This window comes from Callospermophilus lateralis, chromosome 4 (genome assembly GCF_048772815.1).
Source record: "Callospermophilus lateralis isolate mCalLat2 chromosome 4, mCalLat2.hap1, whole genome shotgun sequence".
Classification (NCBI taxonomy): Eukaryota; Metazoa; Chordata; class Mammalia; order Rodentia; family Sciuridae; genus Callospermophilus; species Callospermophilus lateralis.
In genome coordinates, this window is record NC_135308.1 from 98058611 (window position 1) to 98083345 (window position 24735).

Below are 24735 nucleotides of genomic sequence, written 5' to 3' on the forward strand. Positions count from 1 at the left end.
AGAAATTGAGTCTTTCATATAGAAATGCAAATTCCACTGTGTGGTAAAAATATCATGTGAACCGGAAGTACCCACTAAAAATATTTTTAAAAGCTGAAATGGATTCATTTTGTTTAGCCATTTCCCCTTGTTTCTGCATGGATATAGACTTCCCTGACGAATGTCTACACTGCTAACTGGTATGAACTGAAACATAGAATGAGCAATCCTGGTAGTTAGCAAGAGTCTCTTACTTGTGGTGTCTCTCCTTCCTGCCTTTGACTTCTGGGGTGCCTGAAGCCCTGGGGCGGGGTTGGTTGGTCATAGTCCTGCAGCAGAAGAGCTGAACTAAATCCCCTCCTGCAGCTGCATGGCTCTGGCTGGCTATGTTCCCAGGTTCTAGTAGTTGCTGAAGGTTTGAGCAGCCGTTTCTGTGCCTGCTCCTGCTTCTTCCACTACCCAGCCAGAAGCATGAATTCCCCTGCAGGGGTTCACTGTTCTTGTGTGAAGTTCGGGGTTCCTGTGATCTCTCCACGGTTTACCACCATATCTAAATGTGAAATTTGCAAAAAGGAGAAGCAGCAGAAATGCAGTAAAAGGGAAGTCTTTTCTCCATCAGTGAAGTTCTCTTTTTCCTGAAATGGCTTCTGTTCCTTCTCATTCCATCTTCAGTTAGGGATGATGGGAGAGAGTCAGCTCTCGGCTGGAGGGAGGACTGCAGTGAGGCTGGAGGATGATGGCAAGGCTTCAGAGGGCAGTGTGGGTCCACAGAGGGATGCTCTTGCCTCCTTTCTGCTTAAGGGGACAACACCCTGGAGAGCATGGCCACTACAACAATGTGGGCTTTATGAGTTCCTTTAAAAAGGTCTAAACTGAAAAGGCAGTAATGTAGCCACTTCCTGCCTACTGTCCCGGATCATTTTATTGCTTTTAAGTTAGGCAAGAAAAATTTATGCAGATTTAATGTACGTGTTATTTGTACATTTTGTCTTTAATGACTGGATTTTTTTTTTCCTTTTTTAAACTTATGCTTGTAGGCAAACCCTTCTCACATAAAAATGAAGTAAGCTAGAGTGTGATGGAAGATTCTATAGGAAGCACTGTGCACTTCTTTTGAGGGGTAGTCATTTGGTCTTTGTTTAATATACATCCAAACCTACATGTGGCTTAAATTGCAGTGCAGAATTCAGATTTAAACTTAACTAAGTCCCCTTACATACCAAATAGACTTCAGGAGGTCAAGGGTAGATAGGAAGCTACTAACAATAATCCAGGGAAAAGTTGAGTTGACCTTTTATTTGGGGAATGAATGAACTCAACTTGGGGAATGAAAGGTCTTTTCTTAACTGCTGTGTAGACCTATCCATTCCTGCCACATTTCTGACTCACATTCTGATAATCATCTTTACTTTGGATGCTCTTTCTTCTTCCTAAAATAGGGAGCTAATTTTTATTGGCTTCAATATGTTCTCTGCCTAGCAGCCTGAGTATCCCTTTAAAAATGGAAAACACATCATTTTCCTCTTCTCAAGATTCCTTCCCTGGATCCTCGGCTCTATTGAGGAAAAGCCTCTGCCCCTTCAGTGTGTGCAAGGCCCTCCGATTCTAGCCTTAGCTCTGACCCCATTCTTGCTCTGACTTCAGCAGCAAGCTTCTTCTCTGGTCTACCCATGGCGTCTCCCTTGTTTCTTGGTAAATATATCAACTATGCAAACACATCCTTACCTTAGGATTTGTGCAGTTTTAATTTGCCTGAGATTCTAATCCTCCCAATATTTGTGTACCTCACTCCCTTTGGGTCTGCTCAGCTCACCTTATCTGTGCAGCCTTCATTCATTCTGTGTGTGTGTGCGCACGCCTGTGTGTGTAAATACAATAGCTGCCCTCTCCAAATAGCACTCACTCCTTTACCCAGATTTGCCAGCAACACATTTTTTCACTTAGTATATAATGGCTTTTTTGTTGGGATGTTTACTGCCTTATCTCTAGGGTTTAGAAACAGAACTGATAAATACAGGGTGGCTCATCGATATTTGTTGAATGAATACATTTCTGATAGTCATGTGCCTTTTTCTGTTAGGAAACTTAAAGCAAAATGAGCAGCAGGAATAGAAGTCAAGTTAATACTTTATAAGTCTTTGTAGAATTCTCCATTTCTTTTCCTTGATCCCCTTTTTAGGAGTAAACAGACTTGCTTGCCACCTTCTGGTCTCCCTTGTGGAGCAAAGTCTGAGTGATGGGCTTCTTCCCACACAAGTCTTAGAAGCCAACTTGATCTAAAGATCTGTAAAGATAAAGACTGAGACAGAAGGAAGTGGGGGGAGTAGTGAGATCGAAGTCCTACAGATGAGTTCAGTAAATGGTTTTTGGATGATCAATTAATGAGCTGGGTTGGGAGAGAGGAAAGAGATGAGGAGAAACTTTGGGATGTGAAATTAATAAATTTGGGAAGCATTTTTGTCAGTGTGGAGAAAATTATGATGTGATAAAAAGAAATTTTGTGATATTTTGCTGTGTATTAAGAGTCTACTTCCCCCTTTTAATTTTTTCATGTTTTTTTCTTCCTGTGTTCTACTTCTGCTGGAGGGAGATAGGCAAAGAAAGAGGACTGAATAAAAAATATCAACCTAGAAACATTTCTTCCTAATAGTTTTTTTAAAGCTTGATTTGAAGGGGGTAGAAAATTAAAGTGTGAAATTGTTTATGTATTTATGTTGCATGCAGATTCCTTCCAAATTTGGATAATTAGAAATTGTCCTACATGTAAAAATCTAAAACTAACAGTCAAAATCTATGAACTGTTATTTGCTGTATGGTAATATACTTTATCTGAATATTGACACATTATTAGACTTTATAGTAAGATAAAATCTAATTTGACTATAGAGAAAGAAAATATACAAAGCTTAAAAACGATTATTTTTGTGGTATTGTAAATGTAAGCTCCCCTAATGATTGTTAGACTGGTACAATTACCAATTTATATATGATGTCATGCTTTTCTCCTCTTGCATCACCTTTTTTTTTTTTTTTTTTTTTTTTGCCTTTAGATGAACTTTCTGCTCCTCTGACTCAAATTCCTGGGCTCAGGCAATCCTCCTGCCTCAGCCTCCCATGTAGCTGGGACAGATGCATGACACCCAGTTAAAAGATACTTTCAGTGTCTCTTAAGTTTTTGTTTTTGTTTTTTTAAAGAGAGAGAGTGAGAGGGAGAGAGAGAGAGAATTTTTCAATATTTATTTTTTAGTTTTCGGCAGACACAACATCTTTGTTTGTATGTGGTGCTGAGGATCGAACCCGGGCCGCACGCACACCAGGCGAGCGCGCTACCGCTTGAGCCACATCCCCAGCCCTTTCTTAAGGTTTAAAATTGGTAAATTATTTTAATACAAAATGGTAACAAAACAGGAAATATAACTATATTCACTAGACTATTAATAATTTAATACCCATGCCTTCAATGACATATAAGTCTGCCTTCCCCACAGACATCTAAAACCAGTGACTGTGAGTGACACTTGAGTGGAGGTACAAAGAATAGGTTTGGAGGGTAGGAAAGAAGGAGCAATCCACTGTCAAATTTATTAAGGAAAATTTCCTCAAAAAAGGTGACACTGGGCTGGGCACAATGGCTCAAGCCTGTGAGCTCAGCGATTCAGGAGGCTGAAGCAAGGGGATCACAAGTTCAAGGTCAGCCTGGGCAACTTATCAATACCCTATCTCAGAATAAAAAATAAAGCCAGGTGTCGTGGCACATGCCTGTAATGTGGCTCTGGAGGCTGAGGCAGGAGGATCATGGGTTCAAAGCCAGCCTCAGCAAAACAGAGGCACTGAGCACCTCAGTGAGACCCTGTCTCTAAATAAAATACAAAATATGGTTGGAGATATGGCTCAGTGGTCAAGTGCCCCTGAGTTCAACCCTGGTAACTCCCCTCCCCCATAAAATAAAAATAGAAATAAAATAGGAAGGGATAGTAGAATGAAACAGACATTATTACTTTATGTACATATATGAATGCATGACTGATGTGATTCTACAACATGTACAATCAAAAAATGGAAAATTATATCCTACTTATGCATGATATATCAGAGTGCATAGATGCATTCTACTGTTAGGTATAACCGATCAAAACAAATTTCAAAAAATAATGATAAAAAGGACTGAGGATGTATCTTTTTATTTATTTTTTTTAACTTCATCTGCTATTATTTTTGTATATTTTTATGTGGTGCTGAGGATTGAACCTGTGCCTCACATGCACTAGGTGAGCGCTCTACCACAGCCCTGGGGATGCAGTTTAATAGAAGAGCAACCCTGGGTTCCATCCTCAGTACCACATGTGCACACACAAAAAAAGATTATTATGTTTTTGTCACAAGAAGGACCATCACACTAAGGGAACCAACATATATAGAAAGAGAGGTGTATGAAAAGAGTATGAGGTATTCCAGGAGCAGAGAACATAGGAATGCAGCTGTGAGTAGATAAGAAGCCCTTCGGTAGAGCAATGTCTGGTGAGGAATCCTTTATACAAACTGGAATGTTTTTCCTATGGCTCTTGCAGTCTCATTAAGGAATTTTAAGCAAGGGAGTAATAAGATTGGTTTCACTCATTGGATAAATACAATAGTTCACCATTTTATTGTGGGAGCAATATCATTAGACCTGGCCAAACATGACTGCAGTAAGGCTGTTTTAAAATTCAGAATTGGAAAAGTGGTTATCTTTGATGAATTGGCTCATTTTTTTTCTTCTAAACTTCCTTCTTCTGTCAGCCAGAAAAAAAAAAAAAATAGGAAATAATAGATAAGCTAGATGCAGCATTTGCTTTTTAAGTTTTGCATGACTGGAACAATCCTCTGCACTGTTTGAAACTTAACACAAGATGCTATTGTGCTTCTGGCCTAGAATCTAGCTGGGGGAAAGTGTCGTAAGGCCTGCTGGGTTGACTCAACAACAGGGAATAAGGAAAGCAAATTCCTAACTTTGTAAGCTGTTAAATATTAAATGTATAGTAAAATGGAATTTATACTGATATTTGTCTTAAATGAAAGAGCATCAGAGACTTGGGGTGGGGTAGAAAGTATTACCAAGCCTTTAAAGTGTGAGCTGTCTAATTTGTCAGATGCACTTTTAAAATTTGCCAAGAGTCAAATTGAAGAACTTTGAGGTCTAGGTCTGTCTACCTGTGACCTTGCCTAAGCAATGTCACTTAGAGCAGTAAAAATATTTCTTTAGTTTTTAAGGAAGTTAAGTAACTTTCCCACAGACATGAGATAAATCATGCCAAAAATTTGAGCTTTAAGCCTCTAATTTTACTAATCCATCCTATTTTCTCCTGGGGAGGAATAAAAAAAGCACTTTCCAGATAAATAACCTTGTTCTTCGTAGCAGGTCTGGCTGATCCTGAGGCTGAGGCTGTGGTGACCCATGCATTTTAGAACAGTGGCTGTTGGGTGAAGAACTGGGTCTCAAGGAGCGTTTCCTGTTGGTTTTATCCATTGTTGTCATGAGGTTCCACTTAGGTTTGAAAAGTGAATGAATAGTGTCAGAAACTATAAAACCAAGTGCTCGGGATGGTGGGCTGAGAAGTGGAAATCAGCTGGAAGCTCACAGAAATTAGTTTACAAAATAGGTGTTAGGCTAAGATGTTTTAGCTGCAAAATTGAAAAGGAGTCAAGTTCAGAAAAATTAACCAGATAGCAAGTACAAAAGTAATGAAAATCAACAAAATCAGGAAGGATTTGCTCATGAAAAGGATGTTTTCCCTTTTGTGAAGAAAAGCAGTAGTACATTCTTGGTTACTTGTGACTGAAGTAATGAAAAACAGTTATAATTGGTTTTAATAGTATCTTTGTCAAAACTTATGAAACACTGGCCAGTTGGATTTTCTTATTTCTGGCTTTGTTATGAATAAATGGAAAATAGTTTGGCCGTAGGCAGAAGGAAAAGGAAAAGCCAAAATTCCAGTTAGTTTATAAACCAGACATCTTGAGTAAATGAGTTGGCTGTAGCTTTTGCCCTTCAAGTTCTTTTCTTACATCTGTTTTTATTTCATTCACATTTATAAAGTCAAAACAAATTTTAATTTCATTATTGTAGAAGTCTCTTGTTATGTAGAAGAGCCTTCCGTGTTCTCTGTCCACCATAAATAATCTCCTCCTTTTGAATTATTAAGGTTCCTAATGGGTGGCTTTTTTTAATAAACCAGGGGATATCTTAATGTTTTTTCCAGAAGTGGTACTATGATCTTTTTCTATCCACAGAGCACTCCTGACATCAAACTTGTGGGTTCTTCCCCCCTCATACCAATTCTCCAACTCCCTGAACACCAACCAGGTGTGTTACAATTTAATTCTGACACTAACTACCTGGAGCTAGCCTTAGCCCTCACAAATGGACAGTCCCATAAGACTGTTTCCATGTTGGATGCTAGTTGCAAGTTCCAGACATGCCATAGTATTTACCAACTGGTTATACATCAGAGGTTTCTATGACCCTCTCAGTTACTCAATAAGGCTCGTGGAACTTGGGAAAGCATTTGACTTACATTATGGGCGAGTGAAGTCCAGAAGTTTCCTGAGCATAGGAGGCTCTGTCTCATGTTCTATTCTCCCAGCACATGGTTGCATTCACCAACCTGAAAGCTCTCTGGAACTTGACATAGGTGTGTGCCTTTATTAACCCAATATCCAGCCCTTCTTTCTCCCCCAAAATTGCAGGGAATGGGGCTAGAAGTTCTGGGCTTTTAATCAAGAGTTGGACTTTTTGGCAGTGGACCCTATCCTGAAGCTAACCAGGATCTCACCAAGTTCACCTCATTAGAACAAAAGAGGCTCCCATTATCCAGGAAATTTCAAGAGTTTCAAGACCTCTGTTAGGAACACATGATCCTCCTAGTGTCCTTGACACTCAGGAAGTTCCAAAGGTTTTAGGAGCTACCTTTTGTCAGAAACCAGGAACAAAGATCAAATACCATTTATTTCTTACAATGTCACAAATCAGCTGATCTTTTTTGCCTACCTGTGAAGAGGGCTTTATACTTAGCATATAAATAAATATTGGCTATGACTTCAGAGTCACATGGTACTGTGAACCTAAGTAGTTTCTATTAAAATATGTCAGTAAGCCTTCATGATGTGCCCTTTTTAAATTTTGGTGGAATTTTAGCTTAACCAAAAAATTATAGTATTCGTTTCATATAGCTTCCTCTGTAGATGGTGTTTTGATCCAAACCTATGATAACACCAAGAATGCTGCTTCTCACCCTTGGCTGAATGTTGAATTGGCTGAGAAACTTTAAACTGACACCTGGGTCCAATTTGCCAGAGATTCTGATTTAAGCTAACTGGGAATTGCAATTTCTTTTAAAATTTCCAGGTGATTTTAATTTCCACAGGTGATTCTAATGGTTCATGGTTGCGAACCACCAACCAAGAAGTATGATTTTAGAGAAATGACTTACCCCCTCCGATTAATGGTTTACATGCAAAACATGTCCCAGGAAGATTATCTTGGCTAAACATATTCAGAAGGTAAACCGACACAATAGCACACCAAGCATGCAGGGTTTAAAACAATAAGAAACTAAAATTATAGCCCATACCACTGTTAATTCACTAAATACACCCCAGAGTGCATTATATACCACGATCCACTGAGATACAGTGGTGCTAATAAGTTTCCTGTAACCAACAGTTCACTTGCCCAAGATCACATTGCTAGTTGGGGACAGAATTAAGATTAGAAAATTATTGCATAAATTTACACTTTGATGCCTTCATTATTTGGTCCAGGGTTTTTAAATTTTTTTTCTGTAAAGGACCTGATTGTAAATACTTTAGGCTCTGCAGGCCTCGTGGTTTCTGTTGCTCAACTCAACGAGTAGAAAGCATCACACACTGAATGAGTGTAGCTGTGCTGCAGACAGGCTTTACTGACAAAACAGGTGGCTGGCTGGAGTTGGCCTGTGAAGATTGCAGACTGTGACCGAGGGACACTTTACTCTTCTTTTAGAGGGAGGTCTCCTTGAGAGCAGAGTGAGGATCTTACCTCTCCCACCTGATGCCTGCTGCAAACCAGTCCTGTTACAGTGCCTTCACTGCACGTGTTAAACCAAAGCTTGTTGAATGAATGCAGACCTGTAACTCCTAACCTTTCTCCTGCTACTTCCGATTCTTCTGTTTCAGGGGAAAAGTTGCCTCATATTTCAGCTGTGGAGAGAGAATGCTTTGTGGTCTGTGGCAGGATGTAATCACTATGTTTTGGTAGAATCCTTGAAGTGAATTAGAAATCTAACCTCACTCTGTGGACATTCTTATCTTAAAATCTTAGATTCTAAGACTTTTTAAAACCTCAAAGTATTTCTTTAATTTGGTTTTGTGATACAATAGGGTGCCTAATAATTTTGTGACTATTATGAGTTTCTCAATACAATGTTTATTTCAACCCATTTGGGTTGAAGATCACTGGTATTTATACATGGTGAGCGGTGTGTGGCAAAACTGAACAGTGATGGATTCCTGCAGCTCCCTGAATACAGGAAATATAGTTTTAAATTATGAACCTGTTCCTAATGACAAACACTGACCTGAAAATAAGGCTGTTGGTTATAGTGGACAGAGAAAGGACCTGGGAATCAAAAGTCCTGATGTGATTCCAGCCTTTGCCACTTTAATCAACCTTACTTTCTTCAACAATAGTATAGTGTGTAGATCCCTGACTTTATGAACCTTTTAGAGAGGTTGAAGGGAAGTATGACATGTGTACCCTGGGAGCTCTTTCCTCACCTCTCCCAGGAGGGGTGGGTCAGGCTTAGCAGAAAACACAGCCATGTAACCAGAGCTAACTGAGACTGGACTAGTGTGGAGGTTACTTGACAGGTGTGCCCACTGGCTCCGAGTGAGCATCTAAGAGTCAGTGTAAGGGTGGCCTCCTGAGCCTCAGAGTGGAGAAACAGTATATGCCAGAAATGGAAAGCAGAACAAGAAGAAGGATGTCAGGTGTCTGAGAAGCTAAAAAGCAGACGAGAAAGAGGTTCAAAGCTGGGAATGGATAAGGTAATCTGGAATTGTCTCTGTCTATAGTTGTCCCAAATCAAGACCTCCCATTCTCTTGCCTTGGATTGTTTAGTACCCTGGTTTAGTACTCTGGGTCTTTTGAAGCTCCTGGCTGCATAGTGTTGGCTGAAATGGAAGCTCGGGTCATAGTAGGCACCTCTAATATAGCAGATGTAAGCACTCATTTACCTGCTGAGCAAAAGCCTAAGAATTATAAGCTGGAGTCCCTGTCCAGAAGGTGCCTATGAACCAAATGTAGGTATGACATTGGATACCAGCCTAACCACTCAGTTTGATCATTGTTATGATGGCTAGTACAATGCCTATCTTACTTGACCTCATAGGATTCTTGAGAGGAACAAATGAAATAATGCATATAGTGAGCTTTGCACAGTGCATGTTTGGCTCAGAATAAACATCCAGTGTTGTTAGACACTTGAACCTTTATTACTACTTGTAGTAAGAATAGTAGTAGTATTGAAAACAAGTTTGTCGTAGACTCTGTAAGTTTTTAAAACACTTTGAAACTCCAAGTTATGGTTGTTGATATTTTTGTGACATTCAGGATAAGTTTTTTTGAGGGTATGCTACTAATGGACATTTCTCCTGGCACCAGTTATTCTTGTTGAAAGCATTCATATAAGTTCCTCCTAGTGTCTAGAGAACAAATCAGTTGAAAAAAATTCCTTTTGAAATAATTTTTTTTAAACAGGGAACATAACCAATTCCACTAACTTATTGATATATGTATGGATTATAAGTCCTTAGTAAGAATTCAGCTTATCAATGTTTTGCCTGATCTTGGGTCTACCCCCAGAGGGAGGAAAATAGAGCAAAGGAACGTGTATCTGTTCACTACTCAGAATTAAAGGTCAGTGGTTTGGTTTAATTTTAGAGGTATTATGATACTTATGTAGATGAAATAAAACTGTATATTACTATTCTCTGTATTATTGTTATAATACTTTATAACCCGTGCTTAAAGAAAAGTGCAAATTTTCCTTGAAGGAAAGAAAAAATTCCTTTGGAGCTTTTCTATGATTACTGACTTGCCTGTTTCCATGTTCTGTTAGGTTGTGGGAACTGCAGGTGAAAAACAGGAGGAAGATGTAGAGAATGGAGAGAAAGTGGACCAGCAGAAAAACAAAACATGGTTTCATCTGATTTTTTAGGCTGTTGACTGCTCTAGTTTCAGACTCTGTGCACAGCACTCCGTGTCCTGGGTCCTGCCCCTAATGCTGCTTTTATGGTCTGAGCAACCTCAGAACTGGAGGGTACAGGGTCAGGTCCAAGAGGCAGGAGCAGGTTGGAGTTTCAGTTTATAGTCGAGGTCATGAGGGCAGCCAAGATGATTACTGGGAAATCAGGAGTTCGGGCCAATAATGGAGGTGGGAAAGTGTGGAAAATGGCCAAGGCGGTGGCTGCCAGGAATCAGGAGAGTCCCTAGGGTAGCTTTTCCCAAATGTGTTCCGAGACACACGAGCGCCGCGGGATGTTGACTTATGCTACATTATGGGAAATTTCCTGAACAAATGCTGGGTTCAAAGTTGAACAGGGTTTTCTTCTGTGGACCTTTCCAGAGCTTCTAGCATACCCACTGGCGTTATGAATACATAAGACGGATTTTTCAAGTTTGGTCATCACAAATATTTCACATAGAATTTGGAGACTTGGCCAGAGATGGAAAAGTGGGGATGAGGGATCCTCTCATCAGAGCAGTGTTACACCACACACATCTTTGGAAAAGTCCTAGGGCACATGGCACATGCTGTGCATATTGCTGACTTTTTCACTGGGCTCTTTAATGGATTGTTCTTTAACCCTGTGGAGTTCCAAAGGACTCAGCGATGTCCAGAAAGTTCTCTGGGCTCTCCTTGGGTACATTTTTCCTCCCTCCAGTGTAAATTACTTGGCTGATTTTCATTGCTGTTGTTAACACAATTAAGGAAACTAGCCCTTCTTAGAGGAAGAACAAATGATTCAATCTATAATTACTGAGATCAAAGGTTAAGAAAAGGGAAAAACAAAAAACAAAAACAAATGGGTTCAGAGCCTGAGTGTAGTTGGCCCTTGATGGCACAAATAGGCTCCCCCACTTAAAATGCACATAAAGTTTTAAAGGAAGTCCAAAGGGAATGTATCTAAAGACTTTAACAATAAGATTGAAAAACGAGTGCTAATGGAGTGTGCAGCGCTGGCTGAACCTAATGAATTTCAGAGCAGACTGTTTTCTAGGCTGTCTTGTAGGCTCCTGAAATCACATGTCGAACTGCCTTCTTCTTGCCTTGTTAAAATGAAAGGAACCTAGCTGTGGCTGTGGCTCAGCGGTGGAGCGCTCACCTAGCACATGCGAGGCCCTGGGTTCAATCCTCAGCACCACATAAAAATAAATAAATAAAATAAAGGTATTAATAACTACAACTAAAAAAATAAATATTTAAAAAAAAAATGAAAGGAACCAGGGCTGGGGATGGCGCTCAGCCGTAGAGCACTCACCTAGCATATGTGAGGACCTGAGTTCGATCCTCAGCACCACATAAAAATAAATAAACAAAATAAAAGGTATGTGTCCAACTACAACTAAAAAAAAATTATTAAAAAAAGAAAAAAAATGAAAGGAACCATTTCCCTGTCTCACTAGTGAGAAGCCCAAGTAAGCAATGCCTTCTCTTTCTGTCTCTGCTGTCTACAGCCAGTCTCTCTCTAGTTTCTTAGTGTTGCTCACAGTCCTCCATCTCTTCTTTTTCCTCTGCCCTTAGGTTCCCATCATTCTGTCTGGGCTGGTGCCGTTGCCTCTTAACTGTACCAACTGTTTCCTCCTTAACCATGAATTACTTGAGGATAAAGATAATGTCTTACTTGTCTTTTTTTTTTTTTTAATACTTTTTATTCATAGATGGACACAATACCTTCATTTATCTTTATGTGGTGCTTAGGATCAAACCCAGGCTCACATATGCTAGGCGAGCATATGTCTTTTTGTCCTCAGGAATTACCTGAGTACCAGCACTTTTAATTAGGGAGTTATCACTCTGTGCATTTAACTAGGGAAAAAAGAATAAAATAGAAACTTGACCAGTTTTGTTATTCTTTTTGCAGTTGATCGTTGTGTATCTCAATACTTAGAGAACAGCTTATAATTTGAAGACTAAGATGAGATCTATTAAGAATAAATATTGGGCTGGGGATGTGGCTCAAGTGGTAGCGTGCTCGCCTGGCATGTGTGCGGCCCGGGTTCGATTCTCAGCACCACGTACAAAGATGTTGTGTCTGCAGATAACTAAAAAATAAATATTAAAAAAAAATTCTCTCTCTCTCTCTCTCTCCTCTCTCACTCTCTCTTAAAAAAAAAAAGAATAAATATCAAGTTTTTTAAAATGTAGAAATAGGCATTTTAAACATACTTTTTAGAAAGTGAATCATTAGCAAAAACTAGCAAATGAGATACTAATAAATGAAGAAATGCAGACAGAAAATTTTTAGAAGTTTGAATTTAGGATAAGCATTTATAATAATGCAATATGGCAAAGATAATGTAAAGAATAATGATTTGATATTCCTGTTTTCTATAATAAATTCCACTTCTTATCAATTGCCAGACATTTTATCATTACTAATAATGTTGTCTTTACGAAATAGGGATTCAAGCTTGTATGAGGTCTGTTCACTTGTAAATAAGTCATTATTGATGTGCAAAAGAGACATGTATTGGTAATCCCAGAGAGTAACAGAGTGGATAGTGTGGTAACAAATGGCAAGTGCTGAGATATAAAGCAGTATGAGCCAGTGTTGGATGGTAAGAAAATAAATTCAGGCAGAAGCAAGACCAGATGAAAGAAGACAGAGACAGAAAAGAAGGAAGCAAGAGATCAGGGCCTGAGGAAGTTGGGAAAAGAATGATTAGATCCCCAGTCACTACCCTGGCACCATGCATCACTGGGTATCATACAAGTGAAAATAATAGCAAACAATTAATATAACATTTATTGTGTGCCAGCTACTCTTATCTCCACAACAATCTTTTAATGTAGGTATTACTATGAATCTTATGAATTCTCATTTACAGATGAAGAAATTGAACTGTAGAGAAAGTAAGTCATTGGCCCAACCGATCACTAGTAAATAGTAAAGGCTGGATTTAAACTCAGAAAAATGATAGTTATTTTACAGGAATGATTAAATTGCTGTAGAAGTACACTGGGTACCTAATACACAGTAACTTGTATAGCTGGCATCCAAACATCCCCATGTTTCTGGGAATCAAGGAATGTTGCCTGAGTATGTGCGTTCATAGCATCTGAGTTGCCTTTTTGATGTAGATAATCATATAGTGAAATCGAATATCAATTATCAGTATCAGGCACCTCTGTATGGTAATATGCTTAGAGGTCTTAGAGATCTTTTTTCTTTTTTTTTTTTTTCCTTTAGTGGTACTGAGTATTGAATCCAGGGGTACTTTTCCACTGAACTACATCCCAGCTTTTTATTTTTTTATTTTGGAAAAAATAGTTAGCTAAACTGCCCCATTTGCTGGGATTACAGGTATGCACCACCATGCACAGCTTAGAAGTCTTGTTGATAACAGTTGCTATTATAAACTGTTATGAATTTTAGGCTCTGTCAAAAAGTGTGACTGACTGAAAACTCAACATTTGTCTGATCATATGATTGAGCAATTTGGGGGCCTGTTTCTCATTATCAGTGCAGTAATAATACAGGATGTTTTGATAAACCTATGGTCCAGTCACTTCTAGGTTATATTTAATAGTAAAGGAAGGGACCAAGAAACAGGGGTTATGATGATTTGGAAACAATTGTCAGGTAGAGCACAGCAGCCTTTGAACCTCCTCCGACTCAAGAGTGTCAACTAGAATGGCTCTTTGCAAGAAGATAGAAAAATTGATCCATGTTGGTTTCTCCTGCCTCCCACTGCAGTCATGGCTGCAGATGCAGAGTGAATGGTGTACTTTGAATAGGGAGAGCTTTCCATAAGGTTGACCAACATTCTTAGTTGGACATAGCCAAAGGGGAACTTTGGGAACTTTCATCAGTGCATGGTTAGGGATGGGAAAATGGCCTCAAATGCCCTCTCGGATGTAGGAAATTATTTCTCTAACAAGAAAACATTATGCCAAGGTAGAGTAAGATGTACTGAGTCAGTCCCAGCCCCAGCCCCAGTGCAGGTGTCGTCATGGAGAGCACGCTTTCAACACTGCTGTGCAGGCTAACACAGCATCTAACAACTGGTCACCCAGCGAGTGGAGGAACAGGGATTGGGACTGTGTTACAGACCACCTAACAGAATTTTATTTCTTTCTTTCTTTTTTTTTTCCTGTGTGTGTGTGTGTGTGTGTGTGTATGAGAGAGAGAGAGAGAGAGGGAGAGAGAGGGAGAGAGAGAGAGAGAGAGAGAGAGAGAGAGAGAGAGAGAAGAGAGAGAGAAGAGAGAGAGGGAGACAGTCTTGCTTGCTATGCTGCCCAGGTTGCTCTCCAAGTCCTGGGCTCCAATGATCCTCCTGCCTCAACTTCAAGTAGCTGGTACTATAGGCCTATTCCAGTGTGTCCACTTGATCATAGTTTATAAAAATAATTTGTTTTTAGAGGCTGAACATTTTATTTCAATTGCATGCACACTATATTGTATATGCTTAAGATATCATAGTGAAGATTGCCTCTTATATTTATTTTGGGCTTTCCAACTGTGGGGCCTTTAACAATACTAAATATCTGCAGTTACTGGTTTTCAGAGTTTATTTTGAGTTCATATTGCCTTTGTGTGTGTGTGTGTTATATATGTAGATGGATAATAATACCTTTTATTTTAGTTATTTATTTTTACGTGGTGCTGAAGATCAAACCCAGTACCTCACACATGCTAGGCAAGTGCTCTTCCACTAAGCTACAACCCCAGCCCCTCATATTGCCTTTTAACTCTAAGGATATCTAGCCAATATAACAGTATAATATTCTTTAATATTAGGTCGTATTGAGTGATGATTCTGAAATATTGGCATCCCATAGTGCATTTTAGTTAGTGATCCTAGTGAACATAAATAAAATTACAGGTTATAATCTGAAATATTCAGTCAGTTGCTGGGATCCTCCACTCCCCCCAACCCCACAGCTACTTTTATAAAGACAAACATCTGGATAGTTTCACAACTCCAGATGTTTACAAATCTGCTTCTGGGATGTGAAGAAAATTATTTGGGTGTAGCTTTTTTTTTTTTCTTTTTATTTTTTTCTTCCAAGTATTTAAGACTTGTGTAGAAATAACTTTGAGTATTTTAGATTTTAGACAAAAATGGAAAGGTCTGAAATTTCACATAGAGTGAGCCCTAATACAACTACATATTTCTTTACTGTCAGAATTTAGAAAATAGCTCTCATGAAATAGAAACAAAATTATAGGCAAATAAAGAACAACTTACCTAAGGTCTTTGGAATTTATTCATTCAGAATATTTATCAGGCATCTACTACATGACTGGTGGTGTTCCTGGGATATATCAAAAAGAAGATTACTCTTTTGCCAGAGCTTACGTTCTAATAGACAACATGCAATGAGTAAAATAAATAACATGTGTTAGAAGAAGACAAGTGCTGTGAGAAAAAAAATGAACAGTTCAGCAGGGTAGGGTAGAAGTTGCAGTTATAATAACCAGATGATCAGGGTGGTCCAAGTAAACAAGATGCAATTTGAGCCAAGATTTGAAGATTTTTCAGATGGTCATTATCTGGGGGAGACACATCCCAGCAGAGAATGGCTGGATGGAAGGCCTTGAGCGTGCCTGGCCTGTGTGAGGGCATTAGAGAGCCAGTGGACAGCAGCAGTAGTAGGTGATCAAGTACAGTGCTAATGGAACCAAGGCCAGATCTTGTAGTGTCTGCAAACCACTGTGAAGACTCGACATTTTATTCTAAGTAAATTGTGGAACCACTGGAGAATATCAAGGACAAGATTTGATTTGGATTTTAAAAGGATCTCTCTGGGCCTTGTTGGACAATAGCAACTATAATAGGGATAAGGGAAAGAACAGGGAGACTCGGTGGAGGGTTTTGCTGTTATCCAGTTAGAGATTATGGTAGGTTGGGCCAGAATAGTAGCAATGGAGGTGGTGAGAGATGGACAACATCTGGAAATGTCAAAGGCAGAGCCAATAGGATTTTCTGATGGGAAGGATGTACAGAATGTGAGAGGAAAGCAGTTTCAGATGCTTCCAAGGATTTTGCCTAAGCCTAGGTGGTGCCATGAGCAAAGTGGAAAAAACCGTAAGGGAAGTGGTTTAGGGAGAAAGTTGGAAATAAATATAAGGTTCAGACTTAGGAATATTGATTGTGACAAAGCTCTTCATCATACTAGTGGGGATGCAAATAGGCAGTTGAATGAATGACTCTGGAGTTTGGGTGAAAGGTCTGGAGTGAAAGTAAATGTGCTAGTCTTGGCATGTAGAAGGCCTGGGACTTGCTCAAGGAAGTGAGCAAGCACAGGCGGGGAAAGAACCAAGCATTGCACTCAAGAGCACCAAAACTTCAAAGAGATTCTAATATGATTTCTTGCTATACTGGAGATAAGGAAAATTTAGAATTTCTTGAGTTTTTCTTATTTAAGCAATAGATATAATTTTAATTTTGAAAAAAAAATATATATATAACACAAAATTTACCATCTTAACCATTTTTTAAGTGTACAGTACAATGGCATCACAATCCATTCGCACTGTTATGTTATTGCCTTGATCCATCTACAGAACTCTTCATCTTGCAAAACGGAAATTCTATGCTCATTAAGCAGTAACTCCCCAACACTCCTTGCTCCCAGCTTCTGGCAACATCCTTTCTGCTTCTGTTTTTATGAATTTTACTATTCTAGGTTCTTAATGTACCTGGAATCACACAGTATTTGTCTTTTAAAACTGGTTTATTTCACTTTGTATAATATCTTTCAGAGTCGTTCGTGTAGTGGCATGTCAGTGTTTTCCTTCCTTCCAAAGGCTAAATAATATCCATAGTCTATACAATACCACACTTTATATACTCATTCATCCCCTGCTGGAGTTGGGTTGCTTCCATCTGTTGGCTATTGTGAATAATGTCATGAACATGGATGTATAAATATAGGGGGTATGTGTTTTTTAAAGTCTTATAATACATGTACTAGTTGATTTTCATGTTTTTTCTTTTTTATATAAGTAATAAACACATTTTATTTATAAAAGATTTAAAGCTGTACATAAAATATTAATAGCTATATAAATAGCAAAACATGACAGTTTTTATTCATTATCTCATTTCACCACCATACCTAATTCCCAAAATTAAGGTTTCCATATTACCTTCCATCCTTTTTAATATGTTTATAGGTAAAGCATCCCTAATTTGAAAATCTGAAACTCCTTGAGGTGTTGACAGGATTTTTAAAAACTTTTTTTTTTTTAATATCTTTGGCTTTATTCTGAGGCACTTTGGATTTCATATTTTTGGATTAAGGATATTCAGTTGATAAAGTCTATGCTAATATTCCAAAACCCAGATAACTCCAAAATCTGAAGGATTCTTGGATAAGGCACACTCAATTTACATACATTTGTATACAGATTTTTTTTTTAATGAGATCACATTATACATTCTGTACTATACAATTTTCTTTTATCTAATTTTGTCTTGGAGATCATCCGTATCTGTTACAAATCTTGATAATGTTGAATTGATCCGTGTCCACACAGAACTATTTCTCTGCCCTAGGTACCCACTTACTTGTAAATCACTCCTACTGGTTCTTTTTGATAATGGGGACTCTAAGAGCCCCTGTAGTTAAAGTAGTTACTGGGTAGACTATCTGGTTATTATTTGGTTTCAATTTCTTGTTGTGCAACTGGCATCCAAATGAGAACTCTCCCCAAGTCATAAAGAAGCAAAGTTGTACTTTTTTTTATTGCTGTTAACCAAGATGAAATGATTAATGAAATGATTTTGGTATGAGGCAAATTTTCTTTACCAAAATATGTGTGACCTATTTCAGTGGTCAGTAACTTTTCCCTTAAAAGGCCAGATAGTAAATTGGGGGACAGAAAGAGGTATGCTTACAGCCACATATGGTCTTATTTTCTTTAAATAACCTTTCAAAAATGTATGTGTTCTCTGTGTCCTTCATGTGTTCCTGTTTCACGAAACTGGTGGAAGTTTGGAGACTTGTTTTAAACAATAGTGTGAAGTGAAGTTTCTGACTGTGGCTTTATTATCCCTGGCAAAAGATCTGTGGTCATGAATTTTTAATGAATTTATGGGGAAATGAATGTGTAGTTGATCTCTTATTGCAAGCATCTTGTCACATTCCTGGGAGATAATCTCTATAAATGTGACACTTATAAAACCCATCACACCCAGGAAGCTTGATCTCCAGAAATTATGTGCCTAATTTTGAATTTCAAATTAATACTTTTGTAAGACACATTTCACTTCTAAATAGACTAATTTTTAAACTTGTTTCATATGTTAATATGTAACTGTGGAGGTCTTTTTTTTTTAAGACTTTCAGTTTTGTCATTCAGCACATTAACTTCCCATTCAACACATTAATGGTTTTATTGCTGCTGTTGTTATCACTCTGGCTAAAGCTGCATTCTTGCTTTGGCAAGGTCTCCTTTTATGATTATGCTGCAGTTTCTTGCTCTGGTTTATATCGGAGCTGTGGCTTTTCTGAGATTCTGCCCCTAAGCCATCCTTCACTAGGCCCCAGCAGGTGGCCTTTAGGATACTTGCTTGATGTTGAGATCACTGTGGAAAACACCAAATCCCCCTGAAAGGCTAAGTGGTTGCTTGATATATATCCCTGTGAATTTTAGGGACATGCTTTGCCTACTTGAGGTTTTCTAGGAAGGGGACATAAGCTCATACATTTAAAGATTTGAACTTTTAGTTCTTTCATTTACAAATTTAATAATATTCTGTCAGTCATCCATAGCTCTTGCTTTTGCTGAAAATAGTTAATCCCGCTGACAGATTTGCCATTTTAGCAGAAGGGTCTCTTGTTGAAAGCCCATTTAATTTCTGTTTTAGCACTGCTTCTCTAATAAATTTCTCAGATAATACTTAGAACTGTTAATACTTCCTAAAATCTGTTTCACCAAAATAAATTTTAAGGGCACACAGAAAATAAAGTAGTTGTGTACTTTTTAGTCAATATTATTTAATAATTTGGACTAAGAAGGATCTTTTTTTAAAATATTTTATTAGTTGTTAATAGATCTTTATTTATTGTTATGTGGTGCTGAGGATCAAACCCAGGGTCTCACACATGCTAGGGCAAGCGCTCCACCACTGAGCCCCAGCCCCAGCTTCCAAGAAGGATCTTGTTGATTCAGTAGATAGTTTGATTTTTTTTTAAACTTAGCTTTTCTTGATTTGCATGATAAAGTTTTAAAAATCTCTGATATTTATATTTGAATCCTACAAAAATGAAACTCTTTGTTTCTTAACCAAATGGCCTATTTTGTTTCAGTTGTAGTGAATTCCTGGTAGAAATGTTATTTTCTCTTAACCAGAGTTCAGTCTATAGTTAATTTCGCCATGTCAATCATGAGAGAGGGAAATTTAACGTATGTATACAAAGAAGACACTGACATGGCGTTTTCAAAGGTCTCTGAAATTTAAGGTGTACCTTCTTGTATCAGAAACTGAACAGAAGACTGATCTTTTCCTCTGTCTGTGTCTTGTAATGTATCTCAGTGTGGTTTTAAAGAACATTTTGGGTTTTGAGTTCTAAATAAACTTGATGGTGTTCTCCATGTAATCTTGCCTTTCCATCCCTTGGGAAGCTTGGGTCACTCCCCTGCTGCTCGTGGCTGTTATGTGGAGTCACTGAGTAAGCTAGTGGGTGAGAGGTTGTGTGTATTTGCTTGTTTCTGTCTGAGCCATTCTTCTGGAGTCTTTGGGTCAGCTGTCACGTTGGGGCTTTCCTGCTTTGTTCTTTGAGTCGGCTGATGACTGGTGACTGACTGGACACTGGTAAGAAACGCTTTTAACAGATTAGAGCTGGGCCCCTCCTGTCCTCGCCTCCACCTACACCAGAGCAGCTGCATTCTAAGCCCTTTCTGTGACTCTGCTAGGAAGGGAGGTCTGTGTGTAGCCGTTTTTCCTGGGTGTGCTAAGAGGGTTTCGAAAGCACATGGAATGAGCTCTTTCCCAGGAAAGTTCTTTATCAAGGACAGCACTCATGGAAATAGTATTTGGACGCTTAATCTTAGGACTGCTTTAGTTGTATGGGGTTAGGAGAAATGTGACGAACCAGACAGAATTGTGCTATGCCTTGGTATTTATCTATCTTTCCTTTTGAACTCACAGGCAGCAGTACCTGTCCAAAGGTCACTCTAGTCCCACCTGGTTCAACGAGCAGCACAACCACACTGGTCCATCAGAATGTGTCTGAAGAGGCTCAGGGAATAAATGGGAAGACACCAGCGAAACGCTCAGCTGCAAGTCCAAAGCCACAAGGTATGCATGTGGGGGGTTGTGGTTGGGGCGGGTGCTTTGTTCACTGAGAAAGTCTACTTAGAAGAAAGAAGAACATGGAGTTTTTAACTATAAAAAAAGAGGAACTGGGTACCTTTATTTTTTAGCACCTTTTCAGGCAGTGCCAGTATTTGCTGTGCTCCTAAAACAATGTATAAATTTCTCTGTCATTGTTCTTTGCACAGTGCTGAAATTTCATGTCTTCTTCCTGGCACTGTGATCTGTTCATGCCTTATGCTCAACCTAGTGCAGGGCTTAATTTACTGTCTATATAATAAACATGTTTAGAACTACTGTCAGGAAGAATTGGCCTGCTGGATGTCAGAGGATCTGTAAAACAGATAATGCTAAAACAGTGCTTAACATACTTATCAAGAATGTGTTTAGATGATATTAAGAATATTTAGATGATATTAAGAACATTCTAAGAGAATGCCTCTTAGGAACAGAGACTAAAAGTAAAATCCCTCCATTTAGATGGAGTAGCCAATAGGAAGAAAATAAAGTGGAAAGCTCTGAATATTTTGTTCAGTGACCTCTTCCTTTTACAGAGAAATTTCCAGTAAACTGAGTATTAACTTTGAGAAGCACAAATTATAGTTTTGATGGTAGAGATCAAGGCCTTTTGGAATGCAGTGCAAAAACTGAGCTTTGTGATGGTTTAATGTATATTTTCTTCTCGATGGATTTTCATTCATAATACTAAACATTTATTTACCCAAAAAAAAAACATTTTTAGAATCACTGTGCTTTGGAGAAATCTATTTATATCTTGTTTATTTTGTGTTTACTTTGGTCTCTTTCCTATTCTTACAAAGAAAAAAGCATACTAGGGAATGCATTGTAAAAGAACTGATGTTGTTTTTTTAAAGTTATCTTTGTTTATGGATTTCTGAAAAAACATTTGAAATAGACTCTTAATAGATTATGGTATGTTAGTCTTTTTGTTCTCACTACTGGCTATATTCATGGTGGAATGTCAAGCACAACCAAATAATTGGTGATTTAAAGGAAGAAGCCCCTCCATGAGCTTATGACCTTTTCTTTGGGCCATAGTTCTCCCTATAACAGTGACGTGACTATAAGCACAGACATTCTTTTTACCTTGGTTTAAGCTATTTTATTTGTAAAATATAAAATTATACCTTGCTCATTAGAGTTGAAAAGATAAAATATGAGGTAAGACTATAAAAACTGAATGCAACTCTAGTTTATGTAACTGGCCAGATCAAAAGTGAGATTTTCACTGCTTAAAAGCCTGTTTTGGAAGACACATTTACATTACTTCACTGTTTTTCACAGTCAGTGTATTTTTTTAATTGATTTTTATTTTAAATAAACGACAGCGGAATGCATTACAATTCTTATTACACATATAGAGCACAATTTTCGTATCTCTTTTTGTATATAAAGTATGTTCACTCAAATTCATGTCTTCATGCATGTACTTTGGATAGTGATGTCCATACATTCCACCCTCATTTCTAACCCCATGCCCCCTCCCTTCCCCTCCCACCCCTCTGCCCTAGACAGTCAGTATGTTGCAAGAAATCAAAGCAGCGTCCTTCCTGAGGGACACTTCTGCTCTAAGCCCACTTCTTTATGGAGTCTATAAACATTTAGCCTTATTCTTGCTGTTTTAAAGTTGTATTAAAATCAACATGTTGCTGTTTAGATACTTATTTACTTCCCATCTTAAATGTGGATTATATACAATTTTCTACAGCTACCAAGGATATTTCCAGATACTGAGTAAATACTCCTTCTTGATATTTGGCTCTTCCCTGGAACCTCTGGCTAAAATTTTAACCCTAACATTTTATATTCCCCAATGACTTCATCTCCTTGGGCTTCTATAACAAAATATTATAAACTGAGTAGCTTATAAACAACAGAAATTGTTTCTCACAATTCCAGGGGCTGGGAAGTCTAAGATTAGGGTGGGGGGCCGATAGATTTGGTGTCTGGTGAGGGCCTTTCTTTCTTCCCTTTTTTCTTTTCTTTCCTTGTTTGTTTGTTTCTTAACAGTGCTGGGATGGAACACAGAGCCTCATGCATGCTAGTCAAGGGCTCACTTGTGAACTGCATCCCCAGCTCTTTTCCTTATTTTACTTTGGCCTATTTTCTGAATGACACTAAATTCACCTAGTGGTAGGGGCAAGAGTCCTCTCTAGGTCCTGTTTTAAAGGGAATGAATCCCATTAATGAGAAGCAGGCTTAATCTTGACCTAATCATCTCCCAGAGGCCCTTACCTTCTCATGCCATCATTTTGGGGGTAAGGATGTCAGCATAAATCTGGGTACACAACATTGAGATCATAGCACCCATGCTCTTTGTTTTTTGTTATTCATTACAATCTGACCTGCTGTGTGTTTTATTCATCTGTCTTGGGTGTTTTCTGTGTTTTGTGCTCTTGTATTCCCTCCTATAGCATGGGGCAGGTCTACAATAATCTCCTCTGCCACATTTCTTCCACTTTTTTTTTTAATACACCCTTCCTTCCCTTCCCTCCCCTCCCCTCCCCTCCCCTCTCTTTCCCTTCCCTTCCCACCTCCTTCCTTCTTTCCTTCCTTCCTTTCTTTCTTTCTTAACATTTCTTCCACTTTGCTTCAGCTGTTCTTTATTTAAAACTTTAGATGTATGCCATTCAAAGACCAACATCCCTGAATAAGGCTATATCTTAGAATTCTAAGATGAGCTGCCATATAGATTGGGTACTGTGTATGACTTACTGGCCAACAATAGTTAATAGCTACCCTTTACTGGAGAGGCGTTAATTCTGATTTCTCCAGGCTCTTAACATTAGAGTGACTGAGGCAAAGAAGGGATGGGGGTGCTAATGAAGACTTCCTGCATGGAGCAAGGGAGTAGCTTACTGACACTTTTATTTAATCCCACTCTGTCTTTAATTCCTTACAAATTGTGAATAGTAAGGGTACTGAGGCTTAAGAGTCATTGTGTGATTTTAACTGAATTGATGACTCTTGTTCTATACCAGTAGTTTTTACCCAGAGACAATTTTGACACCCTTACCACCACTTCCATGGGACAGCTTATGACTGGGGACAATTTTTTACTTGACATTACTTGTAAGAGTTGCTACTGTTATCTAGCCAGGAAAGGGTAGGGATGATGTCAATATCCTACAGTACACAGGACAGCCCCTCACCACAAAATGTCATCTAAACTGAAACATAAATAATGCTGAGTTTGAGAAACACTGATGTACATCCTAAAAGAGCACATCATTATATCTTAGGTGTTTTTTTATTTTCCTTGTGTGAAATGCTAATGAGATTATAGCTACAGTTTATTTTGGTAGTTTTCAGAGGAGAGAGATTACTGTTGTATGCATATATATTAATGGTGGTTATTGTGTATCATGCATTTGGAACCAGGTTTATGTTTGTGTTGATTGGAGAATCATGTATAAATTTTTAAAAGGTAAAAAAGGTAAATTTTAGATTTGATAAAGTTGCATTTAGATCTAAATGGCAGTGTGTAGATTTTTAAAGGATTTCTTCAATGTTAGAGCTTGTTTTGATTCCACCTCAGAAAATACCCTAAGGCTTAGAAACCATGGCTGATTCTCTTTTATACCAGTCCCGCTAGTCAAACACATTTTTGAGCGACCTCCAACATAGTCTTTCTTCTTGTTCACCACTTTATTATTGACCTATTTCTGGCCATACTGGAGTAACTCAAAATAGCTTCTTTAAAGCAAATAGATCTTTTTTCTCTCAAGAGCTTTGGTCCACAACATTCTCCATAGTTCATGATTTTTTTTTTTTTTTTTTTGTAAAGCTCAATTTTTGTCACATAATGCCTCAGTCTTTAAATCTAAATATTTTTAAAGTTTCATGAATTTGGAAAAGCCACATTATTATTTGAATAATTTATGAAATTATATGGAATACTCAAACTAATTTATTTGCCTCTAATGTAAAACAGTCCATTCATGTGTAATAATCTATCATTAACAAGTATATGTTTATAATGCATTTATATATAGCCAGTTATTGTTTTTTATTTTTATTGACAGTAATTGAAATCTGCTAATGCTCTCCAATCTTGTAATTAGTTTCTCTTCATTCTTCATGATCACTTTGCATACTTGGAAATTTTTTAATAATTAGATTTTTTCCTTTTTATTTGTGTATAAATGTGGCTATAATGGTTCATT

General features: G+C 38.1%; 1 protein-coding gene across 5 annotated transcripts in view; it reads left to right on the top strand.

The window, feature by feature from the left end:
* Positions 1-24735, top strand: part of Fgd4 (FYVE, RhoGEF and PH domain containing 4) — a 197475-nt gene that overhangs the window by 104220 nt on the left and 68520 nt on the right. For 4 of the 5 annotated variants that reach the window (XM_076854280.1, XM_076854285.1, XM_076854283.1 and 1 more), the window contains exon 2: positions 20384-20533. In XM_076854280.1, coding sequence (XP_076710395.1) covers positions 20384-20533 — 150 coding nt within the window. Of the gene's footprint in view, positions 1-19977; positions 20048-20383; positions 20534-24735 lie in introns of those variants that run through there. The other variant, XM_076854282.1, reaches the window with a different exon arrangement.